The 18,068-nt window shown below is 28.8% G+C and overlaps 1 protein-coding gene and 1 long non-coding RNA gene across 2 annotated transcripts; one reads left to right on the top strand and one right to left on the bottom strand.

Moving 5' to 3' along the window:
- Positions 1 to 2,484: 2,484 nt before the first annotated feature.
- On the bottom strand, positions 2,485 to 4,480 carry LOC111631608 (piggyBac transposable element-derived protein 3-like). Its single transcript, XM_023375893.1, has one exon. The coding sequence runs from the start codon at positions 4,478 to 4,480 to the stop codon at positions 2,741 to 2,743; it is 1,740 nt and encodes a 579-aa protein (XP_023231661.1). The 3' UTR covers positions 2,485 to 2,740.
- Positions 4,481 to 6,476: 1,996 nt separating this feature from the next.
- LOC111631607 lies at positions 6,477 to 10,545 on the top strand. Its single transcript, XR_002757731.1, has 3 exons — positions 6,477 to 6,973; positions 7,075 to 7,168; positions 10,316 to 10,545. It is a non-coding gene; the product is annotated as an uncharacterized LOC111631607 (long non-coding RNA).
- The last annotated feature ends 7,523 nt before the right edge of the window (positions 10,546 to 18,068 follow it).

Here is an 18,068-nt window from a genome sequence, read left to right as displayed (position 1 = left end):
AAAATTATTTATATTAATGATGTCTCCAAAGTTCAACGAAGTTTTCGCAGAAAAATAACTTATCAGAAAACGCGGCCGCCGTTTGGTGCGCTGCTCCACGACGAAAACAAGCGTAAGCAACGGCGTAGTCGAACGGTGCACACTTGGTAAGTAATCCTACAATTTTTTGTTTATAGCATAGTTTATACGGATTATTTCCAAAAAATTATACATGTTTTGGAAATGTTGAGTCGAATTAGTCTAGAATCGGTTAATTTTATGGAAGAAAACGTTTCAAACAGCCTTAGTCCGTAAACTTCATACGTGTCGGGCTGTGATTGGCTCATGTATTTAAGGATTCCTAGAACGTAAAATTCTTATAAAGTGGAACGTATTTAAGCGTTATAGGGGAGTCTACTGTATATAATTTCACCTGGTAATGCTATAAAAGCGGGGCCAGGTATGTACAAATTTGTACTAATAAAGCAACGATTGATTAATTGATTGATTGATTGGATTGAATCATCATGCATCTCGCCATCTCAACGAGAGTTCTGTTTGTTCATTCGGCTATTCCGTTTTGTTGATAAGTATGCTCGACTGTCAACTGCCTCCTTATTCCGTTTTCTCCAAGATAATTAGTAAATTCTTTTGACAAGTATTCTTTTGCGTTGTCGGTACAAAGCCTTTTGATTCTCTGACCATTCTTTATGATTTAATAGATAGTTTTGTAAGATTTTTAGACATAAATTTTATTTTTAATTTTTTATCTGATATAGTCGTGTGTTAGGCTTAACTCGATCACCTATTTTAAAAATTCACATCGTTGAAAATATTATAGAATCCATCAAAATTATTTGCTGATAGTTTAGTTATAAATGTTTTTTCTGCATGAAATGAAGCGATCGAAAAAATAATGGGTGAACCATCAAAAATTTGGCAATTTACATGTTGTCGATTCTGTAAATTTTCTTCATAATATAAAATCTTCACAAAATAATACTTAAAAAATACATCCATGTCAATACCTGAATGTTACAAAAATGCAATTATCAAAAATTTTCTAATTTTCACAATTTGTATTATCATAATTTATTTTTGTGTTTTCCTGTCGCGCGTTGCGTTTTGCGCGACAAAAAAGTCGTAACGCGATTAAATGCAGCGATTTCATTTATAATTACTTAAAATGTAGTTTACGCTCTCGTTTTAGTTTTGTTTTGTTGTTTAGCGATGAAAAATGAATAGATAATAATTGCAGATAATAATTAAAAGTATTTTTATCAGATTAATGTAGATTATTAGAATTTAGAATAATGGTAGCTACGCAATACGATTGTCGCGTAGTTGTAATTTACTACTTTATATCTAATTCCATAATGTTTAGGGCCTAATTAGCTAACTTCTAGTTTTTTTTTATTTCGTTTGATCTAGTAAGCATCTTCTCAGAATTGTCTGGTGGGAAATTGACTGCGATAAGAATTACTCCTTCTTTTAATGTCAGAATGTAAATAAATGTTAGTTAATCGCCATTTTCATCTTTTTTAGCTCTAATTTCGCTAATTTTCATTTTTATTGACGTTATTTAAACAAATGTTTGCTTTGTCAGAAACATTCAGGAGTAAAATTACCAGAATTACGGCTCTAAAATGAAGAAGATAGCTATTTGTAACGTTTGCTTACATTCTGACTTTAATCACGTGGATTGGTTCTTTGCGGGAATGTCCAGACCAGATGGTTCTGAAAAAAATTCTCATTCGTTGAACTTAAATCATTCATAATATAAAATACCAATTATAGCGTAATAGGCGTAGAAACAAAGATTTTAATGCCAATTAACAGCAAGAACATCTTCCATAGACTTACTATAGAGAGTTGGAGTTTCCCGGGAATATTTGTTGCTAGATAGTTTTAAAAGCACATTTAATTGCCTAAATATTGTCGAATTAGTTAACTTAATGTCTAAGTACATTAAATTATTTATATAGAACTAAAAATCGATTTAGAAAGCAAATTTAATGTGATTGTTTACATTTCACTTTAAAGGTCGGAGGTGGGACTTTTCACGGCAATATTTTCCTTTCACAAGTCTGTGATTAGTCTGTGAAGATACCCAATGAAACTTTAGAAGTTTCCATTTGATTGTTAGTATAGTATGTATAATGGTAGGGGGATGTATTTACCGAAATATTTATTGGCCAGGGGTGGTAACAAAACACTTATTGGCTTAAACGAAATCAATCGACCTAGAGAAGAGCAAATTAAAGCTAAGATGGCTGAAAAACTCCAATATAACGCAAATTAATCAAATTTTTAAGCAATTCACACCTAAAGGTGTACTTCGCATCATCACTTAACGTAAAAGTCACGTGACATACGCCTAAGGGCGTCTACTCGCAATAAATAGACACCTCAAAACAAATCAATTTTAGCCTAATTTTTAAGGAAAAATAGCAATTTTATTTATTTATTTATCCGAAAAATACTATTCACTTTTGGAATTCTTTTTTCTAGCTAAAGGATTTTATATTAAAAAATTAAAACGAAACACACAAATAAAACTATAAAACAAAATTTAATTAGAAAGCTACAAAAAAACTTTTTATTTTTGTCTTTATATAATATTTGTAAACATTCTAAACATAATATGCTAACATATAACTCAGAATAAGAAAAAAATTGCACTCAGAATAAGAAAAAATTGTAGCTAACAACAAATATATAACATATATTTATTGTTAGTTGAAATGGTGGTTTCTTATTTCTATTCAACACAATCTTTACATATTTGAATTGCATGTTCCAAGCATAGATACTTTTTGCATTTTACACAGGTATATTTCGTTTTTCTATCTTTCCGTGACTTACATTCAGTACATCTTCTTCTTTTTTTTTCTACACATTCCGCAGACAAATGTGAAGGTCCTGCTTCAGGATCAGACGGAAATATCTTTTCCGCTGTCGTTCTGATAGTTTTCGAAAGATTTAAAATACATTTCCTATTATCAATATGTTCGCGCATTAGAATGATACAGAGTTCTTTCAAATATTCTCTTCTATTATTCAATTTGGATGTATTTTCGTTGGCTTGGTGAATAATATAAGAATTAATTCCTGCTAAATTTAACATACAGTAAAAAATGATCATAGGCCATCGTCTGGTGTTGCGTATGCAATTATAATTTCCGGTTAACTGGTCCACAGTATCTACTCCCCCTTTAGTTTTATTATAAAAAGTTATTATTTCTGGCTTTGCCGCCAGTCCCGTTTCCTGATCAATTTCTTCACTATGATGTAATGACGACAAAAGCAATACATTTTTTCCTTTTTTCGGCACATAGGAGACCAAGGTGATCGTCTTAGTAAATGCAAACTTACTACTGTTTACTTTTCTATTTTTTAAATTTAAAAATTCTGCAGGAATTTCTCTTCTATTTTTTCTTATGGTACCAACTAGCGTTAACCTGTTTTCCAATAAATCTGTAGCCAAACTGAAACTCGTGAACCAGTTATCGGTAGTTATATTACGGCCGCTGTTAACTATAGGCATAGTTAATCTTTTCACTACATTGTCTGCAGAATTCGATACCGAGAAGGGTCCATCTGGCTGTTTTCCGCAGTAAACCTCTAAATTATGCGTATAAAAAGTTTTACTGTCCACCAGCAAGAATATTTTTATACCGTATTTATTCGGTTTACTTGGTATATACTGGCGGAATCCGCACCGCCCTCTAAACCCTTCCAGTTTCTCATCTATGGTACAGAATTCTGATACATTATAATTTTTTATACAATTATTCGTAAATACATCTAAAAAAGTTCGGACTGCTGCTAATTTATCAAACATTAGTCTTTCACCTCGCGTCTGTTTATCATCAAATCGGAGATTTGCTAACAAAAAGCGGAAACGTCTCTCCGACATGGCCGTTCTTGCGATTTCTAATCCTGTACCGTCCATTGTCCACATTTCGTTAACGTGACAGCGATTAACCTTTTTATACGCAGCGAGGTACAATAAACCGATTAGAGCTTTTATTTCCGGAAGATCTGTTGTACTTGCATCACGTTCTCTTCCGTAATGCGATTGCACTTTTTCTATTTGTTGGTTCGTATGTATGAGTATGGTATCTAAAATGTCATCTGTTACGAAGAGATTCCAACATTCAAAAACAGACCTCGCGTTTGTAGCCTCTCCAATAGGACCAGGTTTAAGATAAATCAAGTTCTCTTTTCTTGTCTTTGTTGTAGGATATTCCCACATACTCCATCTGGTCCCATCGCGAGCTAGGAAAGAACAATGCTCACCTATTTGTGACGACGAGGCTCCAACTTGAGATGATGAGTCAACTGTAGGTGTGCAGACTTCTAATATATCTTCGTCTTCCTCTTGCTCGGTATCTGTGTTCTCTAATCTATCTTCTACAAAATCACATTCTTCTTCCGAAGAAACATCTTCATATACTATATTCTCGACCTCTGAATCAATCAAAAAACCTCCGTACATTTTTACTTTACTGTATACAAGGCAATCAATTATAGTCTGTTAGGCCAGGCTTGTTTCTCTTGGTTTCAACGATGGCATTGCCTTATATATACTTTTTAGATTCCTTGGCCGACCAATCAGGAGCTGAATCGGTAGTTCTCCTGCAAGTCTGTTTCAGTTGGCATACTTGTCTTAACGTGTCCATTTCTCAGGATAAACGACCTTTTCCGGAAAACGTGTTCTAACGAGAAGAACCAGAATGATCCTGTAACTACTCGTCAGGCCTTGACATTACTGGTCTAACTTAAAATCAGAAATGAACTAAAAATGTAAAAATGATTTCATGAGTCCGTCTCCATACATCTTTACTTTACTGTATACAAGGCACTCAATTATACTTCTGATTTGAAGCTTCTGATTTCAAGCTTTTAATTTCAAGCAAGATTAGAACATTTATTAACCTGCATCTGACTTGGATCGTACACAAAAGACATTTGCTATCGTGAACAATTGACCAAAACAGTAAACATTTATCAGACGATAGACATTCAGTTTGTAAACAATTTACCTTTTGTATATACAACTGATACTCGATCCAGAGCAGTCTTTCAATGACCGGACATAAAAAATGAACAGATGACGCTTAACTTAGCGCGTTTTACAAAACGAATATGATTAATCTTAACAACATACGATAAGACAATAGAGTTTCTCCAAAATATTTATTGCTAGACAGTTTTGAGAACATGCTTACTCGTATATACATTGTCAAAGAATATTTAATTAACAATTTATAGCTTAAAACGCGAGTAAAACAAGCGAATTTATAGCGATTGTTTACATTCGATTTCCAAAATCATTGCCGAAGGGGGGGAGATATTTCCCGGCAATTTATAGTTAGACTGTTTTCACAAGTCGCCGATTGGTTAGTAAATGTAAAAAAATGCCAACTTGCATCGTCTAATATACGAGGAATCATCATAAGTAATAAATAAAAATGATATAATAAAAATAGATTAAAATAATCTGACAAGGAGAAGCTCAGAAAAGTGTGTCTATTTCACTGTCACTCTTTATTGCTCACTATAACCTACGATAACTTTCGAGCTAATATTATAATCAGCCGAATAATTTACTTACCTACAAGAAGTATAATTTTATATAAGTTTTTGCCTTGTACTCGATTCATGAAATGGACAGATATGAGCAGGTACGACTTTCGTGGGTGCCTATTTAGACTGTGAAAGTTATACCTTCCACGTGTACGCACTGTGTCACATGATGTTTACCGCTTTAGGCAGTTGAAATATTTAATAGCGAAACTCCACACCAATCCGACACTTCTCCTAGAAAATCGAGAGCTCCACAACCGAGCGCATTCTATAGAAATTCATGTACCGGTATGCATCAGTTATCGGCACCTATCTTTAACGTCATGCTGTCGTGCACCTTGTACAATATCTTTCATAATTGAAAACAGAAAAACGTACTTTTCTAAATATTAATGATGTGAATTCTAACGGTAACAAGAACAGTAAGTGTTGTTGCAGCATGGTTCCTACATTTATTTGGTGCTTATGGTATAGGAAGGCAATATGATTTGCATGCTTACCATCAGTATGTGTAAAAATTTTTCCAGAGAGCGTTGTGAACTAATAAGAACTATCAATATAGGGCCTATATAATTATTCACTACTTTCCTAATTATACTCCTCGTTTGCAAGTAAATTATTTGGCTGAAACAATATTACNATTATTAATGTAAATTTCACATCATATTTATTTATGTAAACATATTATATTGATAGTTAATTTGAATATTTAAAAGCTATACAAAACTATCGTAATAAACTTGAATATCTTAATTCATTGTAAAAAATAAAACTTTATTTAATACAGTACATTATAATAATTATTTTAATTTATTGACTATCATTCGTATTCAAAAAATGCTTCTATCTAATGCAATTAAATGACAGGGCAAAAAATTAAAAAATTTTATTTTGTGTGTGCTAAAAATATGAGTAAATTCATTCGTGACATATTTTGCAAATTTTACATTTAATAAAACTTCTTGCAAGTCATATTGTTAAATACTTTTGCGAATATCATTTCAAATGTTAAGCAGATTAGTGCAAATAAATATCCAACACACATAAATAACAATGGACTTTTAATATCTTCGATTGATAAAGGTTGAAATTGCGATTGCGATGATGACAGTAACGATTCTCTAGGTCGTGAAAGTAATAATTTTTCTATAATTCCAGCTTCAAACAAACGAATTACTCTATTAAAAATTTACTGTTTTTAAGTAAAGGAAAATATTAATTAAATTATTAATATAAACAAATATAGAAATTTATCTTACATGTTGTTTATATTCTTCTTAAATATAAATTTTTTTCTAATTGGGATAGCAACCATCACGGTGCGAAAATAGTCTTTTGAAATGACATATTTATGCATTTCTTCATTATTGATTAAGTGATGAATTACGAATGTATTCATTAGGTAAGCAAATCGTCCTTCATTTAATTTCACAATTGTTTTTGCTGTATTCATTAAATTGTTATTTTCTAAGATATTTTGTCTTATAGTTCTGATACTTTCAGACTTCCACATCTGGAAAGATTAATTAAATCAGCATATGAAACTCATAATAAACTCTTAACATGTGAGGTGAAAAAAACTAATGCAACTAGTAAGGTAGGGTCACTCTGACCCCAGAACTTTTCTTACAATTTCTCTAATTTAGAAAAGAAAGAAAAAGTAAAATATAATCATAAAATACTTTCTATGCTTTCTTTAACACTCTAGAAACATAAAGTAAACTTTCTAAAAATATATTAAGATTATAAAAAAATTTTAAATTTTAGAGTACAAATAACACTTCAGAACGTAAGTCAGTTAAATTAAATATACTTCTACAGACTAAAAGCACAGTGTATAACTTGCATTCCAATTCTCTTGGGAACTAAACATTACTCGTAAAAAAATAAAAAAAAACAATTTATTTCATGCTGTTTTCTTTTATCTGCAATGGCAGACAAACCGTAAAATTAAAGAAACTTAGCTGGTCTTGTTATTTTCAGAAAATGCGTAATTACATTGTGTTGTCAAGTTCCAGTGGCTCTAGAAAATAAATTATTTGGACCACTTAAAATAATTTATGCCGTAAACATAATATTTCCATTTTGTGGTTTAACGGTTCATGGTGTTTCAAATCTTGATGCAGATTCATGGTCACTAATGAAATCTTTAGGATTTTCATCATCATCTTTACCACTGGACATGCTTTCTTTATCATACAAAATGGAACTTGCTCAGTCTGAAAAACCAGGGTCCATAGACTGCTGTTTTGATGCCATATATTCCACCTATACAAAACTGTTAGATTAAAGAAAATAGTTACATAACACGTCAGGATGACCCAAAAGAAAAAGATTTAAGATCGTGTAAAAAATATGACACGACAGAGCAACACACATACGGTTCAAGAACAACTGACTTAAAGGTGCTTTGAGTCATCACAACTGGCACAGGATAACAGACTAGTAGAAGCCAGTCAAAATTTTATTAAGGTCGCAGTAACCCCACCTCAGAGGTTAAGAGTAAAGTATAATCTTAAAATTGAAAACACTTACCAAGATCTCTTTCCAAATAGGAAATCCTCCGTGTGTTCCACATGAGTACTTTTTATTACGGACATAGACTGCAAGTTCCTGAAAATCTCTTGGATTGGATTAAGTTATAGGACACGTCATGAATGACATTAATGCTCCGCTGTAACCACATACCAAAACAACAATCGATAGCCACCAAATTCCTATCATAAATCTGGATGCAAACCTTTTCACCTTGTTTACATTTAATCCTAAATAACATCAAATATATATTTAATTGATAAACTTTACATTTCACTGTAATTAGTATACAATAAATCACCAAACGATCGCCTAAATATCGGTGCTTTAATATTGCTTATTTAATGATTGGTATAAAGTAATTTCACATTAGAGGTAGATGTTAGGCGCCATCTTTTTAGTAAATTAATAATTTTCATTAAATAAATTTATTTATTTAATTATAATTATTAATTTACTTAAGAGATGGCGCCTAACGTCTAGTTCTAATGTCAAATTACTTTATACCAATCATTTAATTAGCCATATCATAGCCAGATATTTAGGCAATCGTTTGGTCATATATTGTATACCACTTACGCTCTGCGATCATATTATATGTATGTAATTAGTATATTTTACCTTGCCCGAAAAATGTGCAAAATATATTCCAAAAAATTCGATAACGTGTCCAACGTTGTCGAGTTTGTGCATCAACCAACTCTTTCTGAAGAACTGCATGTAGGGCCAAACCGAATACTAATACAGTCATAAATATAGCGATCCATATCTATTTCATCAGAAATATAGTTATACTTTTAGTTGAGTACAGTTTAAGTTATATTATAGTTACTTACTTCTAAGGAAAATGGCTTAGTTAAAGAATTCCAATCAGAAATTTTATCAGGTGCTTTAATAATAAAGACTTCTGGAAGGGATCCAAAGACAGACGAAAAATCCATCGCACAGAAGCGTTCATAATTAACTTCCGATCCAGATAAAAACACATCAGCTTTCTATAATTACAAACTCGATTATCAAAAAAATATCATTTTCAATTTATATTTTAATTTTAATATATCAAACTATAGTGTTTCTTGTAATAACGTTGTGCTCTACAAGTTCATTATTGGTATTATGTTGCATTTTCATATTCTCGTAGAAGTAAGAAAGTATTCAAATATGAATTGAAAAATAACTGAATATGTTATTTACAAACCATCTGAAATGAATTTGTGAACTAACAAAGGGATTTTTGTTGTAACTTTACAATTAAAACATTTTTTTAGAAATAAAATATAAAAAATGACTTACGTTGTTTATAAAAATATTTTACAGTAGGTACGGTCTAAAACAAAACCCACGCCAAATATTCACAACCATCTAAATGTAACTCAAAAATTGTACAAAAACCAATTATCCCAAATTGGGTAACAACTTTTTAATTTTTTGTACGACGTCATTCCATATATTATCAAGAATAATTCTGCTATCTATAATAATTAAATTGTTATCATTTAAATTGCTATGTGTTCTTTAAATTTTTCTAAAGTATACATTGTTTCTGTAAATAAGATTATGATGTTTTTATTAATTTTACAATAATTTTTGTTGCACTAAGTGAATCAAGGTGATTAGGTATTTTTCACTCTGATGCATAAAGTTATTTTATTCTTTTTCGTAACATTCTTCCCGTTTCTGCAATATAATGAACACACAGTGCATGACAATATATATGCACAGTGCATGACAATTTACATACTACGCCAGATGTTTCCAATATATGTTGTTCACTAATTATGCATTCTTTGAATTTATTTTTTAGATCAGCTGCTAATTTTATGGATTGTCATTAAAAGAAATTATTGAATTTTTCGAAATTATTTTTAATATGAAAAAAACACCTATGTGCTACTTCTAGTCTTATGAATTTAAACTTATATCTGTTGTCTCTTTGTTCGTTTGTCCATTTTTGTATTATTTTTTATGAGTAATCATGTAGTAAACACATATTTAACTTTGTGTTTCATCGGTTTTATCATTTTTATACGTTTTACGCGTACAAATTTTCTTTAATGCTGAAATAAAGTCTCTCTTTTTTATTACAGCAGGGCAGTATGGTTTGTAATTTATAGTCTGTAAATCATTTACTTTTAAAATATTTTAAAAATAAATAATTTTTAAAAAAATTTTAGTTGTAAATTTACAACAAAAATTTATACTTTTTTAGACCGAGGAAAACTCCACGAAAAAGTTGGAACCAAAATGCGAGAAATATAACATATGAAAATTGAACTTGATACTGAGCAATTTTTTGAACCCCGGTGAATGGTCGGATTAGAAAGACATAACAATTTCTGTTTATTAGTCCATAAACTTTTGTACATGGTTAGATAAATAACAGATTTAGCCAACTGATATTGCTGAATTAATCTGAATTAATAATAATTTAATAAAATACGTTCTGTACATAATTTCGTGTTATATATACAGTCCGTATGTTAGAATCTGTAAAATAAGTTAATAGTTTAATAATAGATGTTTGGTTTTTTTATTACTACACCATTGTCCATTACAATACTTTATACTTTTGAATATTAAGAACATTTGAAATTTGATGAATTGTATGGTTTATATAAAGTATGAATTTAATTAATTTTCTTGTTTTCGGTAAAAAAAACCATAACGTGTTTGTTTAATATTTATATTAGAAAATAACATATTTTTGTTACACATATTTTATATTTACTCACGTGGTAAGCAAGTTTTCCTGCTATTCCAGTTCAGGTTCCGTTTTGTTTATAAATCCTAAATCATTTTCTAATGGGTGCACTATAAAATAACTAATACAATTCGATAATTAGAAATATACATAATCTTCCTCAATGACAAAAAATATAAAATGTATTTGACGTTTTTTGGATATTTCATATAAATAAAATGTAGATCATTCGTTATAATACTATAAAATAACATTGAAGCAATTTAAAAAACTAAATTTTATTAGATATAATAATTAAGTGCAACACTCCATTATCCTATGTTGTGTTTTTTCTTCAGTAAAACAAAACACATTTTTCCTAACTATTTAATCTGTTAGAATATAGAACAATGTTGAATAATGTAATTAAGTATAAAACACGTTCCAAGCATTGCAAACAAAAGAAATATTTTTTATTTGTAAACGTAAATACAAGCAACTTACTTAAATTTTAGTTTGTCCTGAAAAACTTTAAATAAAGGAAAAAGCGTTCCACCTGTTACTTGTGTTTTTGTTTTATCATATGTCATAAATGACGGATGCTAAAAAAATAATAAAAAATAACTACATAATATTTTAGACATAAACTATTATGATATGTTTGTACAGTAAAATGTTTTTTACCTGGATTCCAGCCACTCTCCACACGTTGGAATTACTGGACATACCTATTAAATTAAACGTCTTTGTTATTAAAGTATAAAAGAATTTTATCGTTAAATCTCGTTAATGTTTACATATTGCTTTATTCTGATATATTAAAACTAATACAATTATGAAGTGTTACATAAATTTTTACATAATTATATGGATATCTAATAAGCAGTAATAATATTACAATGAGCAGCCGTTTTATTGTGTGCCTATACGCAGAAATAAATTTTTACACTGGAATTGGAATATTTGTACAAGAGGTTAAATTATGTGATTAATATTCATACTATGATATCTATAAGTGCAAGCGTAGTAATTAATGTATAGATGCAAAAGTCACACTCTTCACGTTTTAAGACAATTGGAAAAACTCGAAAAACTATTTATTGTTGACACACAGTATATTATATCAATTTTTGTTATAATATCTTTGTTTGCATAGAAACTACTTGCACACAGCCTGAAACTCTTTGTAAAACAATGAATAATTTCTATTCTTTTACAAAGATTTTGAGGCTCTGTTTGAAGAATTTAACTTTAAAGAATAAACAGTGTGAGTTTTGCAGCGAATTATGGTTAAATGTGAGTTTTGCAAGGAACTTATATGGAGAATGTTTGTTATGAACCAAAACTCCTAACATAATCCAAAACAACAAAAACTAATAAAATAAATTTCAACATATTCAATTGAACAAACTTTTAACACATTATTAGAGAAATAATAAACATCATAAATTATACAGCACCCAATTTTAATTAATTACAAATAGTGCAATATTTTAAACATTGACGTAACTTACTTCTTCAATAGGTTAACAAGTTGGATCATCTACTTTATAGTTATTAGCAGCCCCATCCATGATAATTGTGTAAAAATACAAATTTTTCTGATGTAGCAAATGATCGCCACAATATTTGTTTAATAAACGATTTACATCGTCATATTTTGCTTGTTTTATTGTGTTTGATTTAGAAATAAAGGATGGATTCATATTGAACATTAGCATTTCTTGCTTTGTTAGGGACTTGTATACTCTTTTGTTAGATCTGTAAATATATTTTTAGCTAACAAGCAGTTTATTTGTTTGAGTTTTTTTAACAATTATTTTTTTATACACACAGGAAGCTAAAAATGAAATTAAGATGATTTCTTCATAAGGACATCTTTTTGTCTTTTACAATCGAAAACTTGACAGTCTTTGTCCACTTTCTTTACTTCTAAATGTTACTTTATAATGTCTATTACTCAGGAGGATGGTAAATGATTTTTTTTCTTCCTTATTGCGTTTTCTGTAATCCCAAACACTCTGTCTTCTGAGAGAAAGCTGAGCCCGGGTGATATGGGGAAAACCTCCATGTTTCTAGGTGCATGTTCTGATAGCCAGAAACAAGCCATGGATAGAACAAGTGAAGTTTTGTTCTGGCACGCAAATCCATCATATAGTAAGCAAACTGTTTCTATGGGCTCTTCCATTATTGATGTCAATAAAGATATCACAATTGAAACAACAGTCAATGAACAATTAATGGCTATTTTCGAAAAATAGTTACTTAATAAAAAATTAAATGTGTTAACTTTACACTTTTTTATATATTTATTAGTTTTACTTCTAATTTTCGTCTGCAGAATATCGCTCCTAAGTTGTACTGAGTTTTTTTGTTTAATATTCATAACGTTTACTATTTCTTTGCGTTTTTAAAAAGTATAATTCAACAAAATGAACTTTCTGAAAATTTCGAAATTTTAGTTTTTGTCCTAAATTTTAGAACACGCGAAAATAAAATCTTATACGTCAGCGATTAGATACATAAGACATATTTTGAAAATAAGTTTTACAAAATTTTTTATTTTCAATTATGGAAACTGATATTCAATGGAGTACTGTATAACTATTTCTTAAATGGTATATCTTGTCTTTACCTTCTCAATATACACCTATATCAGATTTATTATAATTTACAGTACTTATTTTTATTCAACAAAATGCACTCGAAACTCTCAAAAAGTGAGAATAACAAGAAAATATATTTTATTTGCAACAGTGTTTACAGCCAATAATTTTCCTGTTTGGTATGTAAGTGTTTCACATTCTATCTGTTGTTCACAACCGTTGTCATTACAAAAAAGGTATGTATTTTCAAAGTGCTGTTTTCTTCACAAATAAATTTGTTTAACGGTACATTTTATAATTTATTACTCAAAAAATATAGAAAGTTCGATTTTACATTTATTGTTTTCAAGTTATACAACTACTTACTCTAAAGCAGTGCTTTTCAACCTTTGTGAATACGTGATCCCTTTACAAGTTAAAAATTCTTGCGACTCCCCAGGGCCATATTAAAACTATACCAATGATTTTAAAAACTACGTATTTAATTTTTTTCCGTTGAAACCTAAATATCGAGCGAAACCTCGATTTTACTGTAAAATAAACAGGTAGAACCTTTTCACTGAAATTGTAGAGTTTTTATTATTGTAGTGTAGGACATACAAACACTTGTCTTTTTCTTTTACCCGCGACCCCGTGTAAGGCTACGCGATCCCTTTGGGGGTCGCGACCCACAGGTTGAAAAACACTGCTGTAAATAACTCAACAACTTTCCTGTTGAAGAAATGGTATAAATAGGCTAAACTTGATTACAGGAAGAGTATGTGTATCTATGATAACCTTAGTCAGATACTTACTTATTGATTACACTGTATTTTCAAATATTACCTAACTTTTTGTATCGGCTTTTTTTTATAAATTATTTTTATAAGTATAAACAGTTAAGTTCATTGTAAAATTTCGAAGATTTGTTTGTTCTTTACTGTTTCACTGTTTTAGATAAACATTAATATTATTAATTATTGTACAATATTACACTATTTTACTATTGTAAAATGATATTCTTGTTTTCTTTGCTTGAATAAAAATCTAGAAACGAGTTATGAAACCATTTCAGTTTTCATAAAATTTTATTTAAAAGAAACCTCTGTATTACTAATTAAAGTAAATAACTACAATCGTGTGATATGCCATTTTTCACGAGATTTTGTTTAAACAATTAGATATATGTTGTTTTCGAAACTGTGTTTTGCGGATATATTGAACTTCAAACTCACATTTGAGTTATAAATAAACACTTGGCTTTATTTCCATCATTTTTAGTTGATTTTGCTACCTGTACTTCCATTTCTGGTAAGTGATTAGAGGCAGGATCTAAATTTGGGATTATTGGTAACACTTCCCATCTATTAGGGCCATTATAGTCCAGACCCTTGTATATAACTTTTAAAATATCATCAGGAATTGTTACTTAAGTTTTATTTATTACTAGCGATATCTTCTATAGGAGATAGGTGGATGAAATTTTTATTCTATACAGAAAAACACAAGTTAAGTTATAACAAAATAAAGGAAGTAATTAATAGAATATCCAAAACGATACAATTTACAACAGAAAAGAAAGAAAAATAATTAATTAAGAGATAAATTACTTAGATATTACAATTATAAGAAAAAAGAATAAATTCGAATTTAAGTCTTTTAAAAAATCTTCTTCAACACAAACAACAGTGAAATATAATTGAAATATATCACTATACATAAAACAAAATATATTTTATATGGAATATAATAAAATTGAAAATAGAACTAGTAAACGTACAGACATAGATAATAGTTTTAATAACTTGAAGAAAAAATTCCAGTTAAATGGATATCCTAATAGACTACTTAAAACTTGGGAAGATAAAATAAATAATAACATAAATAATAACAAAGAAGTGAATTCTAAAACGATTAAAATAGAAAATGAAAAGACTCCCAGATAAAATGAAAAAAAAAAATAAACATAAATATATTCTATTCCATTATATTGAAGGTTCATACGAAAAAATCAATAAAGAGATAAGGCATACCAATGTAAAACTTGCCCCAAAGTATACAAAACTTTTTGCTAGACTAAATAATAATAAATTCATGTAAAAAAAAACAACAAGTGGAAGACAAAAAACGTCGTATACCAAATCCCATGTACATGTGAAAATAAAAAATATTACATAGGAGAAACTAAGAAGATGAAGATTAGACGGAAAGGACACGTTGCAGATTTAAAACATCATAGAATAAACTCAGTCTTTCTTTAACAATGTACGTTAAATAACTGTAATATTGACCAAAATAATGTAAAGATCCTACATAAAGAAAAAGAAACTTATAGCAGGAAATTTAAAGAGAGCATTGAAATTTAAAAAAATAAACATTGTATAAATAAAAACTTAAGTTTAAAGATCAACGAGAATTGGCTAAAAATACTGTAAGAGATTTCTTGAAAAGAAAAATTTTTGAGATAAAAGAGGATTTTTTGAAAAATAGAAAAATTTTTTGAAGATTTTTTGAAGTGTTCTTTAGAGGAAATCTGAAAAATAGGTAAGATTTATTTCATCGCGTTTATTGACTAATTGAGATGGAAGAACAAAACAATTTTGTTCTAAAAGATTATACAGAACCGGATGAATACGAAGATTGTAATCAGAATCTATTATTACCTAAACATCCATTCAGACTCTTAATCATTGGTCCGTCAGGATGTAGAAAAACAAATCTCTTATTAAATGTAATTTTTTGATCAACTGAAGTTTGATGCTTTATATGTATGTGCCAAAGATGTTAATAAACCAAATTATGAGAAACTTCAAGAAAACTATACTCAATTTGATGAATTGAAAGAAGATATATTGAGTGTAAAAAATAAAAAGTTATTACAGTTATTTAAAAAATTTAAAAAGGTATCGTAATTTTGTTTGAGCATAGAAAATATTATTGATATTGAGAGTTTTGATCCATGAATAAAAAATCTGATTATTCTTGATAATTGTATTACAGAAAAAGATAAATTTGAAATTGTAGATTTCTTTATCAGAGGAAGGAAAAAAATGCTTCAATTATTTACGTATCTCAACCCTATTATTCAACACCAATTAACATAAGAAGAAATTGTAATTATATTATTTTTTTAAGATTCAAGATAGAGAAATTAAACAGATAATTAGAGAAATAGATGGANAAGAAAACTATACTCAATTTGATGAATTGAAAGAAGATATATTGAGTGTAAAAAATAAAAAGTTATTACAGTTATTTAAAAAATTTAAAAAGGTATCGTAATTTTGTTTGAGCATAGAAAATATTGATATTGAGAGTTTTGATCCATGAATAAAAAATCTGATTATTCTTGATAATTGTATTACAGAAAAAGATAAATTTGAAATTGTAGATTTCTTTATCAGAGGAAGGAAAAAAATGCTTCAATTATTTACGTATCTCAACCCTATTATTCAACACCAATTAACATAAGAAGAAATTGTAATTATATTATTTTTTTAAGATTCAAGATAGAGAAATTAAACAGATAATTAGAGAAATAGATGGATCATTTTGTAAATATTTATATAGTAGAGCTACTCAACACCATACAATTTCTTTATGCTTGATCTTAAAAACCCAAATATGAAGTATGGACGTAATTTTACTTCTTTATAAATGCAAGAATACTTGAAAATTTATGTTTACAGAAATAGTTATAATAATTATCATGAAATTAGTGTATCATTAACAGTTGGAAAATTTATATTTATTGCTTCAGGTCTATCTGCGTTTGCTATAGTTCCACTAGCAGTATTAAGCTTAAGAGCTGAAATAATTGAAGTTATAGATAAATCGTTATAATACAAGTAAGCATTTAAATTTTATAAACAGCCATTTAATCTATTCAAAGCTGGGAGTATATCAGAATCTGACATGTATTTGAGAGAAGAACAATTTATTTAAAATATTAAATAACTTTTTTTAGAGAAATATACCAAAAAAGCACATCTTCATGGTTATAAATTTTTGAATAAATAAATGAAGAGAGGAAAAGGTGTTGTTAATGATATGATAAACAAATTACTGTTTGAAAGGCATTCACCTGGCTATTTATTTACGGGTCTGCGTACTCAACTATTATGGGGAAAAACTAGATTAAATCCTGATTTATGCTACAAGTAATGCAGTAAACCAATAAATAATGTTGACGAAACTGCACATAAACATGCTATTTGTTATTTAAAAGATACAGATACAAAAACTGAAAATGAAATCTTTAGTAAAAATATGTTATATGAATTAGATGCTATAGAAAACCCCTCACTTAGAGAAAGAATATACAGAGAAATTCTTAAACTAATTATAGAATCAAAAAGAAGATTCGGCTTAGGAATTTCTCCAAATATAAATATTGTCATCTATTGTATGAAGTGTGAAAAGAAAACAAAAACAAATAATATTATAGAAACAAGAACAAAAAATAATAAACCTATAGCAAAAGGAACGTGTGCTATTTGTGGTACTAAAAAAGCTGTTTTTTATGAGTTCGATCACAGATGTTTATTATAATCCTGCAACTGGTTACTGTGGAATAAATGAATTACAAAGAAAGACTAGTTTACCAAGAAAAGTGGTTGCAGAATTTTTACATCAACAAGATGAATATACTAAACATAAACTAATTATAAGAAAATTTAGTAGAAAAAAAACTTATG

Source organism: Centruroides sculpturatus, unplaced genomic scaffold (genome assembly GCF_000671375.1).
Source record: "Centruroides sculpturatus isolate CEXI.00-Female unplaced genomic scaffold, Cexi_2.0 scaffold650, whole genome shotgun sequence".
In the NCBI taxonomy this organism is placed as follows: domain Eukaryota; kingdom Metazoa; phylum Arthropoda; class Arachnida; order Scorpiones; family Buthidae; genus Centruroides; species Centruroides sculpturatus.
This window is presented reverse-complemented; position numbering and strand designations above follow the sequence as displayed.

What these genes read in the sequence shown, in the direction of transcription:
- LOC111631608 (XM_023375893.1), bottom strand. Translation starts at nt 4,480, where the DNA reads ATGTACGGAGGTTTTTTGATTGATTCAGAGGTCGAGAATATAGTATAT.